The 27,640-nt window shown below is 47.7% G+C and overlaps 1 protein-coding gene across 6 annotated transcripts in view; it reads right to left on the bottom strand.

Annotated features, from left to right (window-relative positions):
* Nucleotides 1-27,640, bottom strand: part of STRBP (spermatid perinuclear RNA binding protein) — a 518,214-nt gene that overhangs the window by 140,999 nt on the left and 349,575 nt on the right. For all 6 annotated transcript variants that reach the window (XM_086921075.1, XM_086921077.1, XM_086921076.1 and 3 more), the window contains one exon: nucleotides 10,445-10,603. In XM_086921075.1, coding sequence (XP_086777201.1) covers nucleotides 10,445-10,603 — 159 coding nt within the window. The remainder of the gene's footprint in view (nucleotides 1-10,444; nucleotides 10,604-27,640) is intronic.

Below are 27,640 nucleotides of genomic sequence, written 5' to 3'. Positions count from 1 at the left end.
ACAATTTTTCAAGAATAATTTACTAACAAGGGATAAAAAAAACTTAAAGAGGAGTATGAAACACACACGAGGCGCAAGTAGGGCGGAACCTGTGGCCTGTGGGAAGCAGTGCCAGAAGGCACAACACGGAAAACCGCCCTAAACGGTAAGATAATGACATCAGGGGAAGAGCGGAGCCCAAAGGAACCTTCAAGCCCGCCTGGCGCAGAGCAAAGCTATATAATAGCATACAGGTACCCCACCTGGGGTATATCACCCCCCAAAAATACAAAAAACAGGGGAACACCTATTAGGGTAATATACAGTCAGAGGTCAAGACACAAACAACCTGTGGAACACCGCCACAGTCGGCTTACTTACTGTCAGCCCAAAAACACACAGTCCAACTTGTGGACGCTGAATGAAAGTTGCACAAGGAAGGAGGGATAACCACCCCAGTGTAGAATGATCTGAGACCTGCCAAGTACAAGCATATGGGGGGGCATGGTGGGGGCATCAGTATTAAACAAAATGACCCCATCAAAAGGCAGGTCAACAAGGCGCTCCTAAATATTCTCCGGGAAGACGCTATCCCGAAACCGAGCATGGCGCCATAGTGCAACAGAACTGGCCATAGCCCGGCCTAAGGAGTCTGAAGTATCCAGGGCCGACCGGATAGTAAATTCTGCCAGGTCAGGTCCATCACAGATATGATGGGGGAGGTCAGCACGAGTGCCCTCAGAGGTTGAAGAGACTCAACAGAGTCCCAAAGGGCAGAAGTAGCCCGAGCCAACACACACTGTATTGAGGGAGCGAAGAGCCGCGCTAGTGGAGGCGAAAATATTACGACCCCACGACTCCAGCCATCAAGACTCCTCGGAGGGAGGAAGCAACAGCGGAGGCAAGTAAGGAAAGGCAGCTTGCAGAGCGAGACCCTGAAGATCCAGATGAACAAACCAGCAAACCGGATCGTTTGGGGCAGGGCCATGGCGGTGCATGATGGAACGAGCCACCGGATGACCCAACACGGCCGAGCCCAGGTTCCCAGAAGGGCATCATAAAGGGAGGCTTCTAAAGGCAGAAGCAGCTCTACATTCCCGGAACCGTGGTGGAGAACGTCCAACAGGGGGTCAACCGGCAGGGGAACTGTAGGGGGCTGCATACGCAGAATGCGGGCGGCCATGGAAATCACCCTCACAAAGGCCACACCAGCCCTCCGGGGAGGGGACAGTAACTCATCCGTGGGTGAGGGCTGTAAGCTGAGCCGCCCACTCCAAGGGGATTGCCAATATCCAAAGGGAGGAAGCCCCATGGAGGAATGAGGGTCCTGAAGTGGGTCTTAAGGAGGCGGCGAGTCCACCGGAGCCACGAACTCCAAGGGAGAGAGAGGCAAGGACGGATCTGGCGTCGACGGATGTCGGGGTGATGCAGAACTTTCTCCAGAGGCCTCCAGAGAGGAGTCGATGATCTGGCGCCCACCTCCCAGAGAGGAGTCGACGACCTGGCGTCGAGGCGGTGCCCGGGCGTCCTCGGCGGCGCGCCAACTGGGCCTCGTCCGGAGCAGACTTTGCCTCAACCACAACAGGCTCCGGCTCCGAAGTAAGGAACGGAGCCGGGGAGGCAAGTCTACGGCGCCGGACCGGCGTCAACTCGGCCTCAACAACAACAGGCTCTGGCTCCAAAGTAAGGAACAGAGCCGGGAAGCAAGTCTACGGCGCCGGATTGGCGCCGGCTGGGCCTCTGAAAAGTCAGCCGCCTGTCCGGAGGTCAGAGGGGGACTCTGAGACGAGCTGCGATTATCAGCGATCACCTGCGACACCACAGGGAGCCCCACTGGACTATGTGACACGTTAGAGGTACTATAGGCCTAAGAGGGGGCCCCAGCCGGGCCGCGTCCTTAAGACGCCATACCTCCATCCCCTGGGGCAAAGTGCTCAGTCTGCGCCAGGGGCGAACCCACCGGCAGCAGGGTCCGAGGACGCCCCAGGGAGAGGAGGGGACCAAGGGATCCCTGCAGGGCAGCGTCATAAGCCACCATTTGGGTCCGAGTCGCTCCCGCGCCAGGCAGGAAATGGCGGATAAGGGAGGGCAGACTCTTGAGGCGCACGTCCGGAGAAGTCGGGGAACTAGTTCCCCCTACAACAGGAGGAAGGGACGTCGATGACCTTGGCAACAGGCGCCAGGACTTACCAGGGATGGGCGAACGATTCACACAGGAACCAGACAACGATCGACGTCGCAAACGGAGCCCTCTGCCACCACGACCTGCAGCCGAAGAGGAGGCCGGGGGCCGTAACGAAACAGAATGGGACAGGCCAGCCGAAAGCAACTTCATCCGACGCTCCCGCCGGGACTTCAGCTTGAGCTGTTGGCAGGCATCGCAATCCATTGAGTCGTGGTGCTCGCCCAGGCACCACATGCAGATAAGGTGTGTGTCCATCGCAGATATTTGCCGTGAACAGGAGGCACATGTCTTACAGCCCTAAGGCCTCTCAGACTGTTCCAGACGCAAAGCGTCAGAAGGGGCCTGAAAACAGACCAGAGGAACAGCTTACTCTAGATTCGCGTTGCACGCGGAAAAGAAGGAAACTGGCGTCAACGCGCCGGGAGGGACTTATATGACCTCGCTGACATCACGTCCGTGGACGGCGTCAGGGCGAGGTTGTGTGGCGTCGTCCCCCGGCGTGCAGAGGTGCTGCAAAAATGTTTCCGGATCCAGTATGACGCCTGGGGATAATTCTATGTTAAGGAATCTGCGACTAGATGTCTCTATCAGATAGTGTACAACTGTTGTTTTTGGTTAATGTTGATTTCAAACAGATATAGGCTTGGTTTTCCCACCACTGAAACACGTTTTCTAGTAGTTTATGGTTCAATTCACGTCTATGGAATTACCATGAGGATCTGCCAAATGACTCCACCCATTTATAGTCTTCCTCTGGTAAATGTTCAGCTGAAAAAGCTCAGTCTTGAGCTTCTGCTCAGAGAAGACCAAACCTTGTTCCTCTTACATTGTTGATGTAAAACATCCTGGTCATACCGTCTGGCCTTTTGAGTACCGATGAACCTCTAATCCTGGGAAAGGTGGAATGATAGCCTAACTTCACAGCTCTTAACATCAGCCTGTTTTGAGCACTTTGGTTTTGTTGTTCTAAGTACTAGCCACTGGCCGCATGTCTGGAGATGTATTAATTCCTTGGCACCTCGGAGGTCCATAAAAAGATTGTCCTCATCGTAAAAATGGTATGCATCATTCCAGTCACCTCTATCACAAGGTTGACTGTGTTAGGAGTCTGAGGAATATGGAGCATTTCCGACAGTGGTCAGGGCTGGAGGACTGAGGAACCAAAATCAGCCCTGCTGAAAGCAGTCCCGTGCGAATCCTTGCGGAATCTTTTTCCATCAATCTATTCATTCTATCTTTCTCCTTTGCTCTCTTCTTCCTCTCTGTTTGCTTTACCTCTACCTTCCCTCTCCCTCAATCTCTGAGTCCCTCTCTTTTGAAGCCTTTTGGTGCCGGCTCCAATTAACCTCAAGGAGCTGGGGTAAGTGACAGAGGTACCAGAAGCAGCCGTGGGCCCTCAAAACTGCCCTCTAAAGGCTCCAGTCCACCCGGGAAGTGCCTAGTGTAATTAAAGACCTGCCTGGCGCAGGCAGTGGAAGTATTCTGTCAGAGTTGAACAGCTGGACAATAGTCTGGCTTACGCCCACGTTGATTCTTGAAACTTTTTTTCACTTTAAACTAAGAGGTGCAGGGCATGGCCTGCGGCGTCAAGATGGCGGTCGCACTCTGAGAGTGCTCTTGGACCATCTCTGTCATCCGCCTGACATCCACCGCTAACAGCCTATCTACCTAACATCTACCTGCCGAGTTCGGATCCTGGTGCGGTCCGCTGTCCCCCGGTGTCCTTTGGGGGCCGCTCCGGAGCTCCCTTCTCCCTGTTCTGCTCCTTGCCGCCAGAGACCCGATTTCACCAAAATGGAGGCCCCCAGGTAGCGCGGGCCGTAGCCCGGGCGCTCGTCTCCCTGTGGTGCTGGGGCCCCCCCCCGCGGCTGGGGCAGAGAAGCGGAGGGGCCGTTGGCTGCCACGGTGACTTGCACTTCCCGAGAGAGCCGGGGGCCGTTGTTGGAAGGACGTTGATTGCGCTCCCCGAGGCCTGGGCTGCTCACGAGGGGCACTGGGCCCGGGTCCATCCTGAAGAGGCTGATCGGGTCTGCGGCGAGGGCGCAGCGGCGGCTGGCCTGGCGAAGAAGGCGAGGGGACTTTGTGTGCTGCAGGTGAGGTGGAACTACGGACCTGCGAGAGAGACGCCACTCCAGTGAGGAGCTCCTAGGGGTAAGGGACGGCTGGGCCCATGCTCTCCACCTCGAGGCCCTGGACTATTGTTGGCCGCGCCGGTACACCCCGAGAGGCTGCACCTTCGGCCCGCTGGCCCTGCCGCTATCCGCCTGAACTCTGAGAACCCTGTGGAGGACTGTGGTCCATTGGGAGGCCTGTGGGCGGCGGCCCTGTGGCTCCTTATCCCCCTGAGCGGAGGTACCATCGACCCCCCTGCCGCCTGTGCAGGGCCGGCGGCCTGGGGACGGCGGCGGCTGGCTCTGCAGAGACGTCGAGAGGCAGTGAGGGTTGCCGGCTGGAGGTCGAGCTGCACAGAGGCGAGGCTGATCCTCTGAGGACGGGGCCCGCTGGCTGGAGGTGCCACAATAGCGGGGGGCGAGTCTGGGCCTGCAAGATCTGCCCTGGAGCCTGGGCCCCCATGCTGATTCCGCCTCTGTACTCCCCCCGAGGCGGCCCTCCGATCCCTTGGCTCTGGCATGGATGGACCGTGCCCCAAGAGCCCACCCCTGTAGAGAACTGGGCACCACCGGGAGGCCGTGGGTGGCGGCTCTGTGAGCCATCCTCCTCCCGGGCGGCGGAGAGCGCCTGCATCTTGACACCCTGAACGAGACACGTGGAGCTGAGGCATACGTGGGCTCCCCGAGGAGGGCCGCCGAGCCTTGGCTTGCCCGGAGCAGTGTGCCCGTGGAGGTGTGCAATGTGCCCTGTACCCACTGCTGAGCCTAGGAGCGGCCGGACCCAGTGACCTGCCTGTCTGGAAGCACCATCGTACCTGGTGTGAGGTATCAGGGTGCAGTCTGGCCCCAGGAAGACCGACCAACGCATTGAGTGCCCCCGCTCCCCCCCTCCCCGGGGGCGCCCGCTAGGAAGGCTTTGTCATAGACGGACTGGGTGTTGGGGAGCAGACCGGCCATCATATCGGGTGGCTGGGGCGCTGCTGTGAACTACACCCCATCCTCCCTAGCTCGGGTTGGTTAGCTGTCTGCAACTATGGGCAAACCCCGCGCCCCCGGCCTCACAACCCAAACAATGGAGCAGTTAGCAAAATCGGATCGGGGACCCGGTGGGGGGGCGGCGTCCGGCCCCGTCCCAGTCAGAGGGGACCTCTCGACCATCCTTCAAGCGATCAACGCGTCACAAGCGTCAGTTGAAAGCAAGATCGGGGAGTTGCGGATCGACGTGGCCCTCATCCGCCAGGACCTTCGCAAGGCCACGGAACGTATCACCGAAGCAGAGTCCACAGTGGAAGATGACGTCAATAGCCTCAAGTCTCAAATGGCTCGTCTCCAGTCGCAGAACTTGGAGCTCCACCGCCGGGCCGAGGATGCTGAAAACAGGGCGCGCCGCAACAACCTACACCTCCTGGGGTGGAGAAGGACAGCACCGCCGCCTTTATGGAGACCTGGATCTGCTCCTGAATGCCCAAGGAGAAACTCTCCCCCTGGTTCACGGTGGAACGAGCTCATCGCTCCCTTGCCCCACAGCCGCCGACTGGTGCCCCTGCTCGTCCCATCATCCTCCGTGTTCTAAACTTCCGCGACCATCCTAGGGGCGGCCAGGGAGCTGGGGCCGCTGCATTACCAAGAATCCAGGATAATGGTGTTCCCGGACTACTCTAGGGAGGTTCAATCGCAGCGCCGCTCATATGACGAATTCAAGCAAAAACGTAGGGCGCTGGGTTTTCGCTACGGGCTCCTCTTCCCGGCCCTGCTTAAAGTGATCTTTCAGAACAAGACCTTCTTCTTTGATTCTCCCCAAGCCGCAAGGACCTGGCTCACGGAGGAGCGGCCCCTCCGGCCGAAGGAGACTCTTTCTCGTTCCCAGAGAGCCCTGGAGCGAGTGAACCAGACCACGCCGAAGCCCAGGCGACGTAGGCCCGGATCCCGGAAGACGGCCGGTCGCCGGGGTGGTGGCTCCTAGTCGCCGGAGGCACGGACCCAACAATCTTCGGCCCGGACCTAGAAACGGTGCCCGCTCCTCCGCCTTTGGTCTCCTCCTTGATCGACCTGGGCAGCGTCCCCGGACCCAGTGAAACTCTGAGACGAGCCAGGTCGGACTCCGACTTGTCCGGGAGCACTGTGATCCGCGGCTCTGATGTGGACACAGAGTCATGATTGATGCTGCCACCTGCACCTGGGGCTCCAACCAGGGGCTCATCATCAACGAGCATGCCTTTGACTCCGTGAACCAGCTCGTACTGCGCTCGCCAGTCTGGTCTGTTGGGGTATTGACATTGATGTAATCCGGAGTTCGAACACATTAGCCCCACAGATGCACGTTTATTCTCTTTTCATTTAATCTGCTGTTAGTATTTTATCCGAACACCTGGAGGGGGGTCCGACTCAGCCATGTCCCAATCTTGTGGTTGCTAACCATTTTAGTTTAGCTTTTTGCCTCCCTTTGAGGTGCTAGTGACTTGTTAGGGTGACAGATTCTTCCCGTTCTGAAGTATAGGGTGGGGGAGTTGGGGGAAGAGGGGCGGGGGAGAGACCGTTGTCTCTTAGGAGTTTGTTGTTTTGGCCGCCCAAGGGCCGCCATGTTCTGTTCCCATTGGTAGTCATGTGTCCTACTATCTTCTTCAGCTGTCACACACACACACCTGTCTCCATCAACTATGCCCTGGTGCCCTAGACCCGGCCGCAGCCTTCCCCCTGACTGTAAGGGGTCCTTCGTGTCCACTTGCTTCACGGCAGACCTCACCTTCACACATGACCCACACTAATAACAAGCCCCTCCAAATCCTCTCCTGGAATGTGAATAGCCTCCTGGACCGCATTAAACGTACCGCAGTGCTCCGAGCGGCCCCCCAACGCATGCCTGATGCTCTGCTTCTCCAGGGGACGCACCTTCTGGGCTCCCAGTGCCACTTCCTGGCCCGCTACGGGTTTGACCGGGTCTGGCACTCTGGCTTTGCCAGAGGTTCCCGGGGGCTGGCCATCCTTCTGAGACGGGGGCTCCCATTCACTGTAGTCGACGTCGCCACTGACACACAAGGGACGTTTGTGGCCGTGTCGGGGATGGTGGAGGGTAATCCCATGAACCTCCTTTACACCTATGTCCCCCCGGCGCTCTTGTCATTCACCCTTCGGCGACTCACGCAAGTGGTCTCCTCCCTGCCCCAAGGCCTCTCTGTTATCGGGGGAGGGGGGGACTTTATTGCTGTCCTACAGCCCTAAAGGGACGTGACGGGCCCTCCTTCGGCACACCGGTTGACCTCCGCAAAGGGCCTCGTAGGATGGGCCTCGGCAATGGGTTTTTGCGATGTATGGAGAGTGTGGAATCCCCAAAAGGAACAATATACACACACACAATTTCTTGTACCAAAAACTTCAATAAAATTTGATTATCAAAAAAAAAAAAATAAGAGGTGCAACACAGACACTAGCGAGCACCAGATTCTTTACCGGAGGTCGAAATTAGATTTCATATTTGTTCCACCCAGGTCTCGAGCTCTTAGGGCTTGGACGTATTGTACACTCCTCTGAGACGTAAGTCGGGTTTTGATGTCAAAATCCTCGATTCGAGACGATCAAACTAGCTTCATAACAATTTTAAGCCTTGAAAAAGTCATCAACATGACGAAACACGTGTCCGCTCTGCACATACCTATCGACCTGTGTTTCATCAGACTATTGGACTATTAATACTGTTTATCTATGGACTTTTATATGAATTTGTGCTGTTATGGAGTGTTTTATACATTAAAATTGGATCTGCAATACTGACAGATCAAAATCACTCTACTGAATTGCAAAATCCGGTCATTCATATTATCATAAGCGAATCACGCTGTTAAGGCCTTCTCCATCAAGCAGGCAGTAGTTAAACTACATATTTTAGTTGGCTGCATTGTAGTAGCTTTGGAATTTGGAGACTCCATGCTCTTTTCTATCATATGCAGATTCATGTGCACCACAAAAGTTATCTATTTATTTAAACATCTTCTGGGGAGAAGACAAGGAAGGCACTGAAATGGACACAGTACTCATGGAAAAACTATGCATTTACCAACTACAATACTTCCCATTATAGACAATGGAATCAATGCCCAAAAATTATTACCTTCAACTTTTCATCTAAATTTGTTTTTAAAATAATGTAAACTGTGGCATTAACTGAATGGCCAGGTATTTTAATAAGATGAAGCCCACCCTAGTCTAGCAGCTGGTGGTCTCGTCATGATCCTCCCAGAAACGATTACAATCTTGCCTTCAAGCAGCAGACAATAAAAGTGGCAGGAATGTGCTTTGGCTTAATCAAAAGCCTGAGGAAATTCTTTGATATACTCCCTTTGGAGGCGAGGAAAACTGTTGCAGTAGCGTTGGTAACGTTGCGCTTAGATTATTGCAACAGTTTGTATGCTGGCACAAATAAAGAAGTAACTTACAGGCTTCAGCTAGTGCAAAGCGCTGCTGCCAGATTGGTGCTAAAATGGCCAAAAAGATAGTCAGCCTCAGGGGCATTAAAAACTCTTCATTGGCTTCCTATTGTAAAAAGGATCCTGTTCAAGGTTTTGATTATAACATTTCGAGCAATGCACAAAACAGGACCACTATATCTACAGAAAAAATTCAAGAGATACTGCCCAACCAGAAGCCTACGATCATCAAATTCCAATACTCTGGTGGTTCCTAGGTTTCGTTTAAAAACCCGTGGAGGAAAGTCCCTGGCAGTATTGGGTGCAAAGGCTTGGAATACTCTGCCTCCTGCCCTGAGAACTCTAGATAAAGAAACAGAGTTCCGTAAAGAACTAAAAACTTGGATATTTAAACTGCAAGATAGCATGGCCAGAACTCTAGTTTGATGCTTGCCTTTGTATTTGGTCCAACTCTGAGTCACTTTGTCATCTGGTAATTTGCCGGAGGTAGCGCCTAGATGCTCCATTGGAGCGATTGCTGCGCGATATAAATAAAATTTTACATTACATTTAGACTAAATAGGTCCTCATTCTGTCCAGGTCAGGAATCTTACGTTGTATTCTCACACTCTGAATTACGAATAAAAAAGGTATCAGAATACACAAGACGGTGGAATATAAATGTATTTCCGCTGGTAAAATCTAATTACATATCTCAACCCCACTGACATACAATAGTGGGACCCAAAGAGAGCACTGCATAAACAAATGATTTCACACATCAGGCTCAGCACCAGAACCCCTAGTGCTGAACCTTTTTTATGTTTGGTGTAATTTGCACTTAATATTACTAACTTATTTATTACACAAAATGTATCCAGACTAAATTGGTCCTTTTTTACTCCTCCCCATATGTTGGGGATTTTAAGGTACCCATGGTCTGTGGAATCCCATCCCTTCCATGAAGTGACGTCCATGGGTAGGTTCTCTTCATTCTCCCTTTCAAAAGGTCAGGAGCTTGGACATCACCTGAGGTGATAACTGATCCCTGTGTTCATGGGTAACTAACACTTACAAGAATGCTTTCTGAGCCTTTTGAAGAATCAATGGAATAATTCAGCTGTTACTCCGGCCTCAGAAATTTCTCTTGTCACTAGAAGCGGCTTCCTCCATATCTGTCTATTACAACAGGATACAGGTAGGAGGATAAAATAAGGCCATGCTGCAAAGACAGCAAAATTATTAAACAAGAAACTCTGAACTTCAAGTTCACAGAATGCATCTCACCAGCACCAGTGTTACTCTAATCCAGTTAAATTAATATACTATGCCTTGTATATACAGCCTTTTATAACCGTGTGCCATTTTACCTCTCTAACCTAATTGTATTTAGGTCGAGCAGAAGCCCAATGTTGGCCAACCAAAAAAGAATGGTATGTTCTACCAAGTGAGATAGAAACATTTAGTGGGCAGACTCTTGGGTCTGGAATCTGTTGCTTCATCTATTCATTGCACCACAGAATACATATGCTGCAACAGGCCTACGGATTGTATCACTCATGACTGCCCATCTGTAGCATGGAAAGTTCACCAGTACATTAAGTCTCTAAGCTTGTGGGTCCTGCCTACAGGAATACTCCCATTCACCAACTGGGCAAATTGCTTTTATCCAGGTGGTGGACAGTGCCAATGCTATGCTAAAACAATTAGATAAAAATCTCTGCACCACTTGATTTGAAGTTATTTTTTAAAGGTTTTAAACGAAATACCTCCAGTGCATTGGAGCCATCTGTTGAACAAGTCCCTGTATTATTGCTTGAGTTTGAAGATATAATTTCATTTTTGCCTTCATTATCTGATTTCTCATCAGAACTTGTACATTCCAAATCTGCATCAAAACCAGTTGGGTAACCCATTGCTTGCAAAACCTGTAGAAATACAAATAAATCGATGATAAAGAAATGCACATTACACACAAATTATCTACTGTACGAGCAAACATCTCAAGGAAGAAGCAAAAGGAAACAATCTAAAACCTCTCCCCTACAGTTATGCCTACATCCTGTTTGGTTCCCATGCTCGTTTTATTCTAAACAAAGACAAACTATATTGATTGATTCACTGGGTAACTTTTGAATTATAAAGTCTGATCTTTGGAGAAAGAGGTTTTAGACAAAGTATTTGGAAGAAAAAAACATTTATCAGCAATCAGGATCAAAAGGGTAACATCACATTGCGATGACTACGTTACTCCAAAGTCACGTTACGCTCCAATTCCCAAGAATTTATTGGTAGCATAAAAAATGCTGTATACATTTTGCAAGAATATTTCTGCACTGCTGGTACAGCATGAACTTAACAATTTACCATCTTTGGGCATATGCTGGTCAAAATGGCCAATTTGGGGCATCAGACTCAGGGTTCCGTGGCATAGCAACATACCCCTGGGATAATCTGGCTGCTACATGAGCTAACTAACCTCTTATCCGATAGTGGGTGGAGGCTGCAAAGAGCCTTAGGTGTTGATATGGGCCTGGACGACCATGTGAGACGATGGTAGGGGACATTTCCCTTGCACACTGTTTTACAATTTTGAAGAGGTAAAGGGAGTCTCAAAAAGATGATTGGGAGCTCTGGATCTAAGTCTGGTGGTGCGGAAAGAAAGGAACATACATCAGCATGAAGGAGCGGCACCTATATACGCTCAGAATATCATTTCCAGAGTGAAATGGCATCAGTCCGAGTCACCTTCTGGCACACAGAGGTACTAATGAAAAGTTTCCAGATCTAGTCTGATGCCTGCCGAATATTCAAAAGGTGTGGAATCTGCAGCTAGAAGTCTTGATGTAGCATGCCTACAGGAGGTACATTTAGCTAGGTCAGAAGGTGAGGGGTATGTAAAAAAACAAAAAGATAAAAAGGAAGGGTCTGTTATATAGCACTGAATATCTGTGAATATCTACTTTCTACATGCCATATGTCTCTATCAGACAGGACCCCAAGTGTGGCAAGTAAAAAGTACATATAGACCCTAATGGTAGCTTTGAGTTTGTGCATGGCTGATTAGATGGTAAGGCACTTACTTTGATTACTATTTATGTACCTAATACTTATCAGGGAGATTTTCTGCTTTCAGTATAACAATGGATGGGTGCTGAGTTTCCCACCCCAGCTATCTGGAATGGAGACTTCAATGGTGTACCCAACAGGATGCTGGATGGATCCTTTCTGACACTCCCCACCACAGGTACTTCGAAAGACTCAGATGAGATGGCAGCCTGGTTGGAACATTGGAATATATGGGATGGCTAGAGATGACCCATCCAATGCTGATGCGCTTCTCATTGAACGGACCGGCTGGCTGCCGTAACTTTTGACACTGGATCCATTGCACTTTTCTCCTCATTTTAGCCTTGGAGGGTGTCACCTGTGCAAGCAGCCTGTGCCCATTATATTTCAGGTGTACTTGATGGTATACACATGTCTCTATGAGCATACCTGCTAGCCGCCGCATCTTTAGGCACAGCATGGAAGTTTCCTTGGTTATATTGCCTGGTACCATTTGCTCTGGGCTCTCACGTCCTCTTCCAAGCTGCTGGAAAATGGCAGTCTCTGAAGGGTCACCCCAAACTTTTTGCCTTCCTCCTCCTCTTTTTGCTGAACTCTTTTTGTAGGCCTCAGGACTCTGAACACTTTATTAGTGCTAAAGTGCATGCGCTTCTTCCCTAAAACATGACGACACTGGTGTATACCTGATTGACATATTTGTTGTACTGGTAAATCCCTTGTGAAGTAGAATACCATATATCCAATGCTAGTGGGCTACAGCACAGCAGTACCCTTTCAAACCTGTCTCAGGCCTGCCACTGCAGTGCCTGTGTGTGCAGTTTACGGTCACTTTGACTTGGCATTTAAAACTACTTATGCAACAAAAAATCCCTGGTCACTCCCAGGGGAGGGAACTTGAAGCACGGGGTATTCAGGGAGAGCTGGCCTCCATACCGTGTACACAAAAAAGGCTACCCTGAGTGAAACACGACCAAAGTTTATAAAGAGTTAGATGGAATGCCTGGCATCCTACGAAAAGTGAAGGACTGTCCTCACACACCACCAGGCGTCATGCTTCATCATCGGCAGTCCTCACTCTAAAAACTTGGTTTGATAGAGAGAGGGCCTACACCGGGAGACTTGTGATAGTGATAGTTTAAAAATCAATGTAATTACCATAAATACATTTATTCAGGTGATAACTACTAGATATTAAAAATAGAAGTGGTGAAGAAGGAAAATTAGTACCCCATCACCGTAATGTTGGGAGGTCGTCAACATGTTTCTGCTTATATGGCCTAAAAGGTCTGTGGCATTTTTCAGGGTGAAAGAACGATTGGGCTCCTATCTTCCCAAAACCTTTGGGGTGAAATTACCACTGGGTAGGTGGACCTGTGTCACACTCTACCAACGGGGTTACTAGAAACTTTCTATGGTATTACTACACAACCCATGCGAGGAGGGTGAAGTAGAGACCCCTGTAGTCACACTGACATCAAGGTGAGTCTCTCTGAGAGAACACAGCTAGGAGGAGCAAGGAGAGCGATGAACCTTGATGTAAGTGTGACTACAGGGGTCTCTACTTCACCCTCCTCTCAATTCTGCTTGACTCTGCCTTCTAAGTGGGCTTCAGTAGTGGGCTCTCCATTTGTTTTACTACAAAACTGACGCATCGTCACCACTGTGCCGATCAGAACAGATGCCTCGCCCTTAGACACAGGCGCTGTTCGACAACATTGGTTCTACAGACTAAGCAGCCCGATGAAGCCGCTCTGGGCAGCTCGACTACTATGCATTGCCTTCACCTCAGTGGTGCTCGACAAAAACGCAGAGACTCGACTGCATGGAAAAGATTAACACATCGTGCCCTCAGTGTAGACGCTGTTCTCCATCCACAGTACCATCTCAGCAGGCCCTGCAGCCAGCCTGCCCTTCATCATGGTCAGCCTGAACATTGGGTTTCCACCGGTCCCTTTCAACCTCAAGTAACCTTTTAAATGCTAGTGACTTCTAAGCAATGTTTTTGGATTTTATCATTAAAAATTCACATCCTGACTGAAAATGATTGGACTGTTGTCGTTTTGGTCAGCTAAATATTCTCTATTTTCTTAAACCCGTGTGAAGTCTTTTGTGCTGTATTCATTTTGTTACAGAGTGTGTGTGTTGCACAAATACTTTACACATTGCCTCTTTAGATAAGCCTGACTGCTCTGTGCCAGGCTACCAGAGGGTGAGCACAGGCTATCTTTTGGTATGCATCTAGCCTACCCTGAGTAAAGTGGTGGTTCCTACCTGGCATGGGTGTATAACTCAGCCAACCACAAACCCTATTTTAACACAAGCGTAATCTGCATATGCAGTAAAGGAAAATAAGAGACCTCAAATCATTGTGAACACATTTCTTCCTCAGGCGCCTTTATCCTCAAGTTTTGATGATACTGCAACTCTCACAGGGTTCAAAATGAAGTATTGTCTACTTTAACTACGGACCCTAAGTGTGTATCACTTAAAAGATATCACCGAGCACGGTTCTGCACAAAGGACCCACAGCATTGATGTTTATACTATTTCTTTCTTTTTTTCCTCTTTGAGTAAATTACCATGTGGATATAATACAATATAGTAGAATAAATTCTTACATCAAGTAGCACAGCTCGCTCGAAAAATGACCCATCCAATACAGCAGGGATATCCACACTATTCACAGGTGTTTAGGTTATACTCTAGGCAAGATCTGATACTATATACTGAACACCTAGTCGGAACACTGATTCAAGCTGAACAATTAGCCAAAGTAACTTTAGATTCTGATTGGTTTTGAGTGGGGGCACGTTAGACCGTATAATCTTGACCTGGAAATATAAGATTGAGGTGCTGGAAGATAAGGAGTTCAGAGAAATGAGAGGTTCACAGATTAGCCAATACTTCAAATTAAATAAAGCTATGAATGATGAAACCAGAACAGAATGGAGTGCCTTTAAGGTATATATCCGTGGCATATCAATGACAAAAGGAGTATTATCAGTGTTTGGGCACGAAATGAGTGCTCTTGAAATGTACATCGCTCAACTTTATTGAAGGGGGGGGGTGTTCATAGACCCGAAAATGGTTGAAACTCTACCTAAGGCCAAGGCGAGACACAATCAGGCTGATAAACAGTATTTGTAAAAGCCACTATAAGGCAAAGATAGATAAATAACATGCAGAGAGAGATAATCCTGGTTGACTGTTTGGTGGCTGATAAACAAATGAAAATACTGGGAGACAGATACTGGAGCTTAGAAACGACGGAGAAGATACTGACTACGAAGACAGAAAATAATGCTGTGCTGTCTGATCATTATCGCACTTTATACCATAGATGGAATGAGTATAATAAAGGTGTTATAAAAAGAGTGTTAGGAACAAAGGGTCCGAAAACTGAATGAAGTACATAGAGACTAAGGAGACTGCACTAAGCCTGAAATAGATCACTGTGGCTATTTAAAGGGCCATATAGAGGATATGTAATAAATGTAACACATTTTTCTAAAGTTTGCAATTCAAGTCTGAATAGAATGAGCAAGGTTGTCAACTCAGTGAATTACATGGAGAAGTTGAGTCGAGCGTTAGTGAAGGCGATGTCTGTTTGTGTGTGGAACAACTGAACAAAAGAGGGTGGAAAATTGGTATGTGATGCTGTGACCGGATTTTACAAATAATATGTTAATAGGCCATATTTCTTTCTAATAGGCACAGGAGTTTCAAAGGAATTCGAAGGAGTATTCAGCCCAACATTACTGTAATCGGGTCTATCTTGGGAGAAGCAAGTAGTTTTTTCTACAAGGATATGGCTTCTGCCAATCATCATTTGGCTTTACATCATGAATCAAACCATTAGACATTCTTTATAACTGCTGCAGGGGCTTTCTGTTTCAAAGCATGCATACAGCTCTAATATTAACAGTTTTCTGTCATTTGATGGAGAACTTGTTCAGAGATGTACCTGGTGTTGTATGTTTCAAAGACGATGTTTTGGTGTATGCTATAGATAAGAACACTTAAGATAGGTGGCTATCTCAAGTTCTAACTATGTTGAGGAATAAGAGCTATGTTAAAGGCACAAATATGCAAATTGAGGGTTCAGAATGCGGAATATTTGTATTTCCATTTATCTGCCAAGGGGTTGGAATCCAAAGAGAGTTTGCGCCAACCATTTGAAACTGTCAATCACCAGTTGCCAAGGACCAGTTAAGATAGTTTTTTTGGTAAGCTGTTTTTCCATCAGTGATTGCGTGACTTCTGGAGTAGTGGCATGGAGAGCACAGGACTCACGTCTGAGCATACCCGGGGTGACAAATGCAATAACAACAATTGATGGACTGAATTCAGAACAGTGTCATACATTCACCCCAGTACAGAGATCTGGGCCTAAATCCATCGTTTTCTTGCTCACCATGCCATTCCAGTTTGGTCCCAGCCATATGCACATCAGTCTGACCATGTGCCTCATGGGAACTGTCCAGCCCGAACTGCCAGGTCGTGTCCTCCCTGGACTGGAAACAAGCATCCTAGGACCGGTTTCGGGCTTTCAGCCCTCATCAGCCAGGATAGCTCGACTCCAGTGGCATCGAGAGCACAGAACTAACGTCTGGGCATAACCTGCCACCATTGGGCAAACAAAGCAAAATCAAAGGGGATGATGGACGGAGGAGTGTTGAACATTGCAAGCACTCACCCCCAGTCAACTGATCTGGGTTTAATCCATCATCATTCTTTAGCTCACTGCGCCACCCCAGTTCAGACATGGCCATATGCAAATCAGTCTGAACCTGTGCTTCATGGGAACAGTCCAGCCCAAACTGCCAAGCCATATCTTCCCTGGACTAGAAACAAGCATCCTGGGACTGGTTGCTGGCTAATCAGCCTTCATCAGCCACGCTAGCTTGAATCCAGTAGCAAAGTGAGCAAGGGACTCACGTCTGGGCATACCTTGCCAACTTAGGGCGAACAAAGCAAAACCAAAGGGGATGATAGACGGAGTGTTGAACATTGCAAGCACTCACCCCTAGTCAACTGATCTGGGTTTAATCCATCATCATTCTTTAGCTCACTCCGCCGACCCAGTTCAGACAGCGCCTGAGAAACTGCGCACATGCCAAGTCGCTGCACCCAAAGTCACGTTGTAGCAGCCACAACCAAAAAGGCAATCATTCTCATCTGATTTCACCATCCTCCACCTTGTACATCGGCCTCAGATACCACTCCGAGGAAAACAGCAGTTGGCTTCGCCGTCGGGACCAGCAGCTAGTGGTCATGATACAGAGAGAGATGCCGGCATGCAATAAGTGGCTCGCAAATCATTCACGGTCCTGTAAAGAAGCTAAAAAGGTCATGAAAAGACACACCCATATTTAACATTAAATAGACTACCAACTTACTGCAAGTGGGAGACTGATACAGGCAGTAGGGGCTGCTGTGCAGGGGGAGCAGGTGGCAGGGAATAACAGGTGTGCTTATGCCTCCCTGAGTGGGTCATATCATTGATGCGCCCAGGGCTCTGGTGCAGCAGGAGACTCGCAGGAAGAAGGCGGCACCAGAACAAAACAAACAACGCCTGAAGGGTTGAACCACACCCAAATTTAGAACTAGGCTCGACATTGCCGCCACAAAAATCCTCCCGCCTCTCCAACGATTGGGCAAGAAAGCTTTGGCAGATAATCCAGAAGCTGAATCAGATAGGCCAGGGAAAGGCTGAAACTGAACCTGAGGGTCCTTTAAATCAGCAAGGAATCAAACGAACCTAAGAACTTAACCCATAGGGAGCGAAGTTTGGAAAGGCACTACTGCAGAAGCGGACAAGTAAAGTTCCATCTATGGTACTACCTTACAAAGAAAAAGGGTCTGAATGGAGTCATAGTGACAACAACACAGTCCATTAGGACGAGACGGGACCCAGGTCAGGGCAAGAAAAAGGCACCAAAAAGAACACAAATACCAGACCGGGGCTCGGTAATATGTCTGGAGGATGATGAAGTAATAGAATTGGAAACCTCTTGATCGAAACAGAAATCCAAAATGTGTAAGATCTCAACAGTGTATACAAAAGAGAGCTACAAAATAACAGACTGTTTAACCCAAAAAAACACAGTGAATTAAAATGCCACTGAAAATATAATGATTCCAGCATTAGCCAACTCGGGAACTGCATCAGGGAGAGTAAAGCTCGACAAGTAAAATATGCATGATGTTCGCTCCTCAGAAGCAAATCTGCCAAGTACAAATACACACAACACAAGCAGAAGTACACAAAACGGTTGATCAGAATTGTTCTCATTCCTGAATGTTTCGGTTCTCAGTAACTGGTATTTCCTCCACCCAAGTTCTGCTCCAACTACCTCAAATGTCCTGCTTAAAGCCCCTGAAATTCGGGCTCAACCAATGATTAAATTCACAGAACCAACATTAACCTTGCACAGTGTTGACGAAAATCGAACCAAAAACCCTCTTGTACTGCTATTTCTCCACCGCAAGTGGCACTACGGCAGAAGGAATCAATAGTTAGTCTGAACCCATTTGGGTTGGCAGCAGAAGCTCTCCAACCAAGGACAAATTTATGTTTGTGGCAAAGCCCCCCCTAGAGTCCAATCAGAGGCTCCTGATGGAGGCAGTTCTGAACCCCGCTCCAAATGAACAAGAAAGAGCGACGTTTCCCAGTTCGGAAATCTCAGTGGAAGAACCATTTGAAGTAGCGAACTGCAAGGTACCTGCAGGGCACTTTTGTCCACAAGGGAGGCAATGTCTTTGGCAATTCGATATAAAGCAGACAAGCAGGTGCTACAGATCGACCCCCTTAACATTTTGGCAGTACACATTGTGGTCATTGATAAGAAATTACAAGCATTAAATGATCTGATAGACAGAGCCCAAAACCACAAGTACATCCAGCAAACCCCATGCCAATGTGCAAACATAGGGGATAGACTTCAGGCAATTCCAACAATCTTGAATAACATCTTGCACAAAGTAAGAAAATCAATCAGATCACATGAAAGAATGCAGGTCCAAGATCATGACCTAAAATATCTAGAACCAACTACTAAGGGACAACCAATTGTGGACCAACCGTCCCCACCAGCTTTAAATACACTCTGCGCAAGCCCATCATTGAAGACTTGCAGAGAAGGGGAATCAGCTCACAGGCCAACGGCTGATGGAGGTAGGGTGAGCGCAAATCTTGAAAGATCAGAAGTATCAGCTCCAGTCTAATCATCTGAGACAAATAAAGAGGAAAGTAAAGGCTCAGGTCTAACCAAAAGGGAAAGAAAATAGCAAAGGAAACCGGCAAAAAAGCAGAGGGGCTCAGCAAAGTAGTATTTTTCAGCTATTTACTCAATACAGAGCATTAGTGAGCGATAAGGAGGAACCAGGGCGCGAAGAAACCACCCCAATTTAAAATCCAGGAGAGAAAAGCCAAGGACAAGTGACCACACACAACTCTATTTGCAAACAACACAGTGGGCCAAAACAACAATCAGGGCAGCACAAGGGCCAAGATCCTGCTCAATGCCTGGTCTGCAATCAGGCGGTATCCATCTCACAAGCGGAAAACACAGCAGCCAGTATCAAAGTGAAAAGAAGGAAAAACATTCCAGAGCCCTCACCATCCAAAAATGCATGAAAGCCAGGAGCAGCAAAACTGGACTACTCTTAATTAGTATCCAAACAGGAGGAAATGGAATAGGAACATCAAGACACACCTGCACAGTACGGAGACACTACCCTGGGCCTAAGCACAGGGGCAACACACATGGTTAAAGGGGCTCCATCAGACACAATTCTAGGCTCACTCTGGGATAAAAGAGATCCCAAGACACAAGTGCTGACCAGGGAACACCAGAGTACAAAACTTCTGCTAATGCCCACCTATATATCAAAAGGCTCATTTGACATTTTAAACAGAGGAGACATTTTAGAGATAAAGGAAATAAGAGAGCTTGCACACATCAACTCCGAAGTACTGCCAACAGAATTCAAACCACACCCTCACACAAAAAACAGAGGCAATGGTAACAACATAGATCTCGCCATAAATAAATTTCAATCGTGGGGAATTGAATTACAAAAGATCTATCAATCTTGCTATCCAGATCCATTGTTTCTTTGTGCTTCAAAGAATTCACCTGACAGGCCACTCCCGGCAGCAGGAAGTTATTCGGTCTTGAGGGGGGCGTTGGGAGCATATCTGGCCCAGATTCAAAATATTACAACAGTGCAACATCAAGGCACCAATGACCAATTGAGACAGGATCTGCAGCACTATCAAAATCTCAGAGTGGAAACAAATCATGGTGGGTCCCCCCACAATCAAGATATCAACTGGTTCCTGACACCAATACCTCAGCTACACAGCCGGATCTTTTTAATATCTGCACCTAGAACACCCGCGCCCTCGAGAACCTGTTGCATGTTGGAGATACATTGTCATTTTTCCAAACGTTTGACATATTTATAATCCAGGAAACCTGCTGCTTAGAACCCACACCAATTGTTTGTCACGTGAACATCACAACCCAGCTGTGAAGATCTCCAGCTTCCAGCACCCCTTGGTGGCCCGGCCACATTTTTCTCAATTACATTTAACAGGGTGAAAGAATAGATTGATTGTGGAATAAACTGGATTCAAGTAATTAGGCTAGATAATAAAACAAACAGACTACCCCACAAAGTCAATTCTTATGATAAAAGTCTACATTCATCCATGCAAAGCAAAGAAAGAGGGGAAAAATTGTAATCTTGTTCAATTTAATGAAGACCTGACGGAGTTCATACCGGCAATCGATCTTTATCATCTCTGGGGATTTTGACACAAACTTAAGCCAGATCAGAATAATCTGGGGTATTCCATTTTGCAGCACTAAGCTACAAAAGCAGTTGGCAAAAGTGGGCCTAAAGATCTTGAATGGCAATACCAAGGGGGACTCCCCAGCGTCCATTACCTGCCTTTGTGGCAGAGTAAGATCTACTATTGACTGCATGCTAATAAGGAAGGAAACCTTGCAACTGGTGAGTCAATTTCTAATCAGTCCACACACGGAGAGCGATCCTTTCCCACAAATTCGAAGGATAGGCTGCAAGTATCACCAGCTGCATCCAACAAATGATCTAAAATCCATTCCAGTCACCTATAATCTAAAAAGATTAAAATGGCGCAGACCATGGACAGGGAAGATAATGTCCGAAGTATATTGTTATGCAGGAACTCTATTAGAGGTAAAAATAGCAACAGGAAATCCAGATGATGTAATATCTGAAACAAGGCAACACAAAAAAGCCTGGGCAAACCTAATTTCCAAACTTCTGGCAAAATTCTCGGCTAGATCACCACAAAAAACAAAGGAATGAGCAAAATGCAAAGCGGGTATACCAACAGGTTACATAAGATAAAGATGCAAATATCAAGAGAAGTGAGGAAACTAACAGCAGATGCAAAAAAGGGAAGGTCGAAAAATTCCCACTGTGTACCGTGAGATTAGAAAACTATAAGGAATCCTGGAGAGCAAAAATAAAATACCAAGAAGAAATCTGGAACAAGCTGTCATGGTCCAGAAAAACGACCGAATAGTAAAGAATTTTGGCAAGATGAAGAACAAGAAACCTGGGAGACCCATGAACTGAGGGAAGTATAGGCAACTTATGGTAACCAACCGTGCCCCGTAGAAACAGAGCACCAAGAGAACCACATGAGCAACGTGCCTTCAATAGTGAATATTAAAATACTAAAACACATTCTAAAGAAGCTGAAGTCAGAAGGGGAAGCAGGCTTGAATGGTTTCCCCAATGCACTCTTAAACCCTTGCATGCGGCGCACATGTTCGTGCTGTGCGGGGCGATTTGAATAGTGGGTGACATTCGGACGGCCCACCGTGACGTCTGATGACCGCCCGGAGCATGCAAGGGGTTTTAAAGCAGGACATCACTTACTAGGTTTGCTATTTAGCTATCCCTTTTTGAGCTATTTTTTCATATAATCATCATTCCTAGACCATGGAAAGGTAACATCTTCCACCCCATTTACAAAAATGGATGTCTATCCTCACCAAGTAATTACAGACTTATTGCCCTTATTGACATTGAAGGTATAACAATATGCATCATGTTTACTACAAAATTTATAAGCATGGGTCAACAAAAACAGCTTGATACCGTGAATACAAACTGGATTTAGATCAGGTATAGGGACCCTTACAAATCTTGCAGAACTTGCCATCTTGGAAGAAAAAGCAAAACGGTGCAAGACTCGTCTGTTCGCATACATTGTTGACCTTAAATCTGCCTTTGGCCGGGTTCTACGTGGCCACCTGTGGGCAAAAATTAATAAATGTGGTATCTCAAGAGGATTGTTAAAGTCAATCATAGCGCTGTATACAGAAACCTGGGCCCAGGTCAAAATAGGAGATTGGACTACAGTCACGAAAAGAATTGCCACAAAGAATGGCCTCAAACAGGGCTGCATGCTATCACTGAGCCTCTTTAACTTATATTTAGTAGATCTTGTACGTTACCTCCCACAAGAAGGAGGCCATCCTCCAATTTTGGCAAAAGAAAAAATAGGATACTTACAGTATACAGCCAAAAATGAATAGGCCTGCAACACAGCATGAATACTTTAAAAATCTGTATGGACCAGCAAGTCTTAGAACTAAACCCAAGTAAAACCAAAGTGGTCTGATTGGTGGACTACAAGTAATTCACCTAGTTCATAGAAGATTAAAAAGTTGAGGTGGCCACCACATATAATATCTAGGAATTAAAGTGGAACATAAAATGACCTTTAAACGTCATCTAGCCACCATACAGGCAAACGCACATTCATTAATCTTTGGATTCAAACTGCTAAAAAGAAACTTAGCTGCCATTCACTCAGGCATTTGCGAACAGTTTTGACGGCGCAGCTAATGTCCACAGTGGCATAACTGCATCGAAATCATGCATGGTCAGTAATGCTCAACAAGCTTGTAAAACCTGCCCCTTTTTCGCAGGTTTATCCTCAAACTTTTTGCCTTTTGCCTCCTATTTTTCTGACCCTGTTTTTATTGGCTATAGCACTCTCGCAATTTACCACTGCTGATCGGTGCTAAAGTACATATGCTCTATGTGTAAATTATGATTATGATTGGTTATCCATGACTGGCATATTTGATTCACTGGTAAATCCCTAGTAAAGTGCACCAAGTGTACCAGGGCCTGTAAATCAAATGCTAGTAGTGGGCTTGCAGCACTGGTTGTGCCACCCACATGATTAACCCTGTAAATGTGCCTCAGATCTGCCACAGCAGTGTCTGCACAGGCAGTTCTAAACTGCCATGTTGACTTGGCAAGTGCACCCACCAGCCAGACCCAAACCTTCGCTTTTCTTACGTGTAAGACACCCCTATGGAAGACACAAGGTGCCCTCATGGCATGGTTCAGTGTATATGAAAGGTAGGACATGTACTGGTGTGCGTTACAAGTCCTGATAGTGAAATTCAGTGTTTTTCCTTTTTTACTGTTGAAAGGCTGTCTGTCCCATAGGCTATCATTGGAGCTGTACTGTAACATTTTACATGGATAACTTTCAATTGGGACAAGACAGAGAAACTGAGTTTAGGCTCTCAGAACTCAGAATGTAATAACACACCTTTTAGTAAAGGTGTTTTTTAAATTGTGTATTTGAAAATGTCACTTTTAGAAGGTGGGCAATTTCTTTCTTTACCATTCTGTGTGCATCTGCCTGTTTGTGTATTCACAGTCTTGTTTTGGAGTCGCAGGGGATGTGCATTAACTCAAGACAGTCACAAGGGAGGTTAAGTTGTGTCCTGCCTTGCATGGGTGACTAATCTCCAGGCTGAATAGACCGGGTCTGCACGAGGGAGGACAAAACTGGTTTGGACTGAGCTCAGAGACTCAGAAGCAAAGAGAACAATGAAAAAATGAGGTATGAGCCCTTCAACCCCAGGACTTTAGATTAATTCTGGAAACAAAGGCGCCCAGCCAAGAAGAAGAGCTGAAGAGATGTGTGAGAAGTGCTACCCTTTCTCTGTGAGAGGTGGGTTGGTAGGCTGGCCTGCAGTCACTGCTTCCATCTGTGGTGGAGGAAAAGGACTGACTCTTTTGCCCTGCTGTGGTATCCTGCACTTGTGAAGAATCTCCAAGGGCTTGAGTGTGCTTGCTGCCTTTTGGAAGATTCAGGGAGATAAAATACTTCAGGAAAAATCCTTGCTGATCCCAAAGGAAACCTGCTTAAAAGAAGAGGATAGGAGTAGGCCGAACGGCTAGGGCGGTGGACCTCAAATCTGGGGAACCGGGTTCGAGTCTCAGCAATGACACAAAACATCCTGTGATTCTGGGCAAATCACTTAATCTCCCTGTGCCTAACAAAATTTTATGTGTCCTCATGTAATGTAACTGGTGCTATGTAAAGCGCTCTGATACCCGATAGCTCCGTAAAAAAAAAAAAAAAAGAACTGAAAAGCTGTGTGAGGAGCACTGCCCCTAATGTATGGGGGGTGGGTCGGCCTGCAGTTGCGGCTCCTGTCTGAAGCAGGAGAAGGATTTGACTGTTCTTCACCTTTTCTTTATTTTCCAGTTCAGCACGTGGGGAGCCCTCTCTCTGCCTCTTGATGTGTCCAGCGCCTGGTGAGCACTACTCGTGAAGAGATGATCAGCTCTCGACTGATCGCCTGCTGATTGCTAAATAGAAAAAACAACAATTGATGGACGGAATGTTGCACAATGGCAAAACATTCCCCCCAGTCACAGATCTGGGTTTAATCCATCGTTATTTTGCTCACCAAGCCACCCCAGTTCAGACATGGCCATATGCAAATCAGTCTTGACCCTGTGCCTCATGGGAACGGCTCAGCCCGAACTGCCAAGCCATGTCTTCCCTGGACTAGAATCAAGCATCCTAGGACCGGTTTCTGGCTATCAGCCTTCATCAGTCAGAATAGCTTGATTCCAGTGGCATGGAGAGCACGGGACTCACGTCTGAGCAAACCCTTCCCACTCGGGGTGACAAATGCAAAAACAACAATTGATGGACGGAATGTTGCACAAAGGCAAAACATTCACCCCCAGTCACAGATCTTGGTTTAATCCATCGTTAATTTGCTCACCAAGCCACCCCAGTTCAGACATGGCCATATGTAAATCAGTCTTGACCCTGTGCCTCATGGAACAGTCCAGCCCGAACTGCCAAGCCATGTCTTCCCTGGACCGGAATCAAGCATCCTAGGACCGGTTTCTGGCTATCAGCCGTCTTCAGCCAGGATAGCTTGACTCCAGTGGCTTAATGAGCACGGGACCCACGTCTGGGCATACCCTTCCCACATAGGGTGAACAGCAAAACACACAAGATGATGGACTGAATGTTGCACAATGGCAAACCATTCACCCCCAGTCACAGATCTGGGTTTAATCCAACATTATTTTGCTAAACAAGCCACCCCAGTTCAGACATGGCCATATGCAAATCAGTCTTGACCCAGTGCCTCATGGGAACAGTCAAGCCCGAACTGCCAAGCCATGTCTTCCCTGGACCGGAATCAAGCATCCTAGGACTGGTTTCTGGACCGGTTATGGTGGACAAAATGATTCAGAACAGGGGGTGGTGATGAACAGAGTGTCTGAATTAAGCAGACCACTCTTACCCAGTCCAAAGATCAGAGCTTGATCCATCACCGTTTTTTAGCTCACTGCACCATCCCAGCTCAGAACCTGGCTACATGCAAATTAGTCTGTTCCTATCCCAGTGCATGATGGGAACAGGGCAAACCAAACTACCAAGCCAATTCTTATACTGGGAAGGAAACAAGCTTCCGGGGACCGGTTTCTGGCATTTCAGCTGTCGTCGGCCCGGCCTGCTTGAATCCTGATGGTACAATGAGCAAGGGACTCACATCTGAGTATACCCTTCCACGCTTATGGTGGACAAAATGATTCAGAACAGGGGGTGGCGCTACTGAACAATCCTCTTTCCTCTGGCCTAGTTCCTAGCTCATTTGAAATTGCTGAGGTTATGCCCATCCTTAAAAAACCTACGGCAGATCCTACGATCATGAGCAATTTTCGTCCCATCTCCCTCCTTTCATACCTCAGCAAAATCATGGAGTCTCATGTTACCAACATCTTGAGCACCTTTATTGAAAATTCAAATTTTCTCGACTCCCAACAGGCCGGCTTTAGACCCGCTCACTCTACGGAGTCTGTTATACTTTCAGTCATGGAGGAACAGAGGAGAGGGGCGGACTCTAACATCAGTCAGGTTCTGGTGCTCCTGGATTTGTCGGCCGCCTTCGACACGGTCGACCCCGATATCCTGGTCGGCCGTGTCAGGGAGGCTGGCATCCGAGGCGCCGCCCTTGACTGGGTTCGCTCCTTTCTGAGCAACCGCCGCCAGGCGGTCCGACTCTCTCAGTTTCCTGCTGACAGGTCGAGTTGACTTGCGGCGCCCCACAAGGTTCCTCCCTATCCCCTCTTCTTTTTAATTTATATGTGACCACCTTTATTCGATCGTTACGAGGCAGCAGTGTCACCGCATTTAACTACGCGGATGACATTCAGCTGGGCTTCGATATTAATTCCTCGGTCCAGTCCATCGACAACTTTCAGTCTACCCTCTGCCAAATCAGCGGCTGGATGGGGGTGAATCACCTGGAACTCAACCCCGACAAGACAGAGCTGGTGCTTGTCGGGGGTGTGGCCAACCCATGGAATTCCACCTTTTGGCCTGCGAGGTTGGGTCCTCCCCCCACTCCGGTCGACTCAGTAAAAAGTCTTGGGGTTATCATCAGTAATGACCTAACGATGAAGCCCCAGATTAATCAGGTAGTATCCGCTAGTTTTTTTCAGTTAAGGAAAATCCGAAAGATCGCTCGCTTTCTGACCACTGAGGCTCTTACCCTGGTTCTGTTGGCTTTAGTCATCTCTAGGATAGACTACGCCAATTCCCTTTATGTTGGTATACCAGCATACCAACTGAAGAGGCTGCAACTTGTCCAGAATCAGGCCGCACGTCTCATTTATCATCAGCCCAAACACCATCACGTTCGTCCCTTGTTAAAATCCCTCCACTGGCTCCCTGTCCTCGAGCGCTGTAAATTCAAACTAGGTTGCATTATTTTTAAGTCCCTTGCTAGTATGGGCCCCTCTTTTATCTCTTCACTATTGCACCCATATGTCCCCTCCCGCAATCTCCGCTCCTCTCATCTAGCCCTTCTCAAGGTTCCGACCTTTAAACGCAAGAAACAGGGAGGACTGAGGTTCTCAGTCTTTGCCCCGCTTCTTTGGAATGCACTTCCTCTGGGTCTAAGACTTGCCTCTCCTTATACCCATTTTAGATCCCTTCTTAAAAGACATTTGTTCTGTAATGCCTACAATTAACACTCTTCGCCCGCGGAATATCTGTCTCCTTATGTTTGAGTGGCAAGAAACCGCTGGGTGTTAGTTGCGCTATATACTTTTTTTTTACATTACATTACATTAGCCTGACTGCTCGTGCCAAGCAACTGAGGGGGTGAGCAGGGGTAATTTTGGGTGAGCAACTCCCATAACCTGACTTGGGTGCATACCTTAGCCAACCAGAAACCCAGTTAGTCAACCAGAAACCCAGTTTCAAACAAAGCTCCAAACAAACGTTTACAAGTCTATTTTGCAAACCAAAACCAGTGTTGCCTGCTCAGGTCTATCTTGAATTAGGTTTAAAATACCACACCACATTCATAGAGAATGATGCCTTTGTCAAACTTTGCTGTAGACTGCGTGCTTCTGAGAGTGGCTTCCTTACTAATCAATGTTGGAAGGAAATAGAGGAAGAACGGAGGATCCATAACAAACACTTCTGGGGAGAATACCTAGGCTGAGCAATTGAGGAACTAGGAATCCAAGATCCATGGGCT

This window comes from Lissotriton vulgaris, chromosome 5, assembly GCF_964263255.1.
Source record: "Lissotriton vulgaris chromosome 5, aLisVul1.2, whole genome shotgun sequence".
NCBI classification, from domain to species: Eukaryota; Metazoa; Chordata; class Amphibia; order Caudata; family Salamandridae; genus Lissotriton; species Lissotriton vulgaris.
This window is presented reverse-complemented; position numbering and strand designations above follow the sequence as displayed.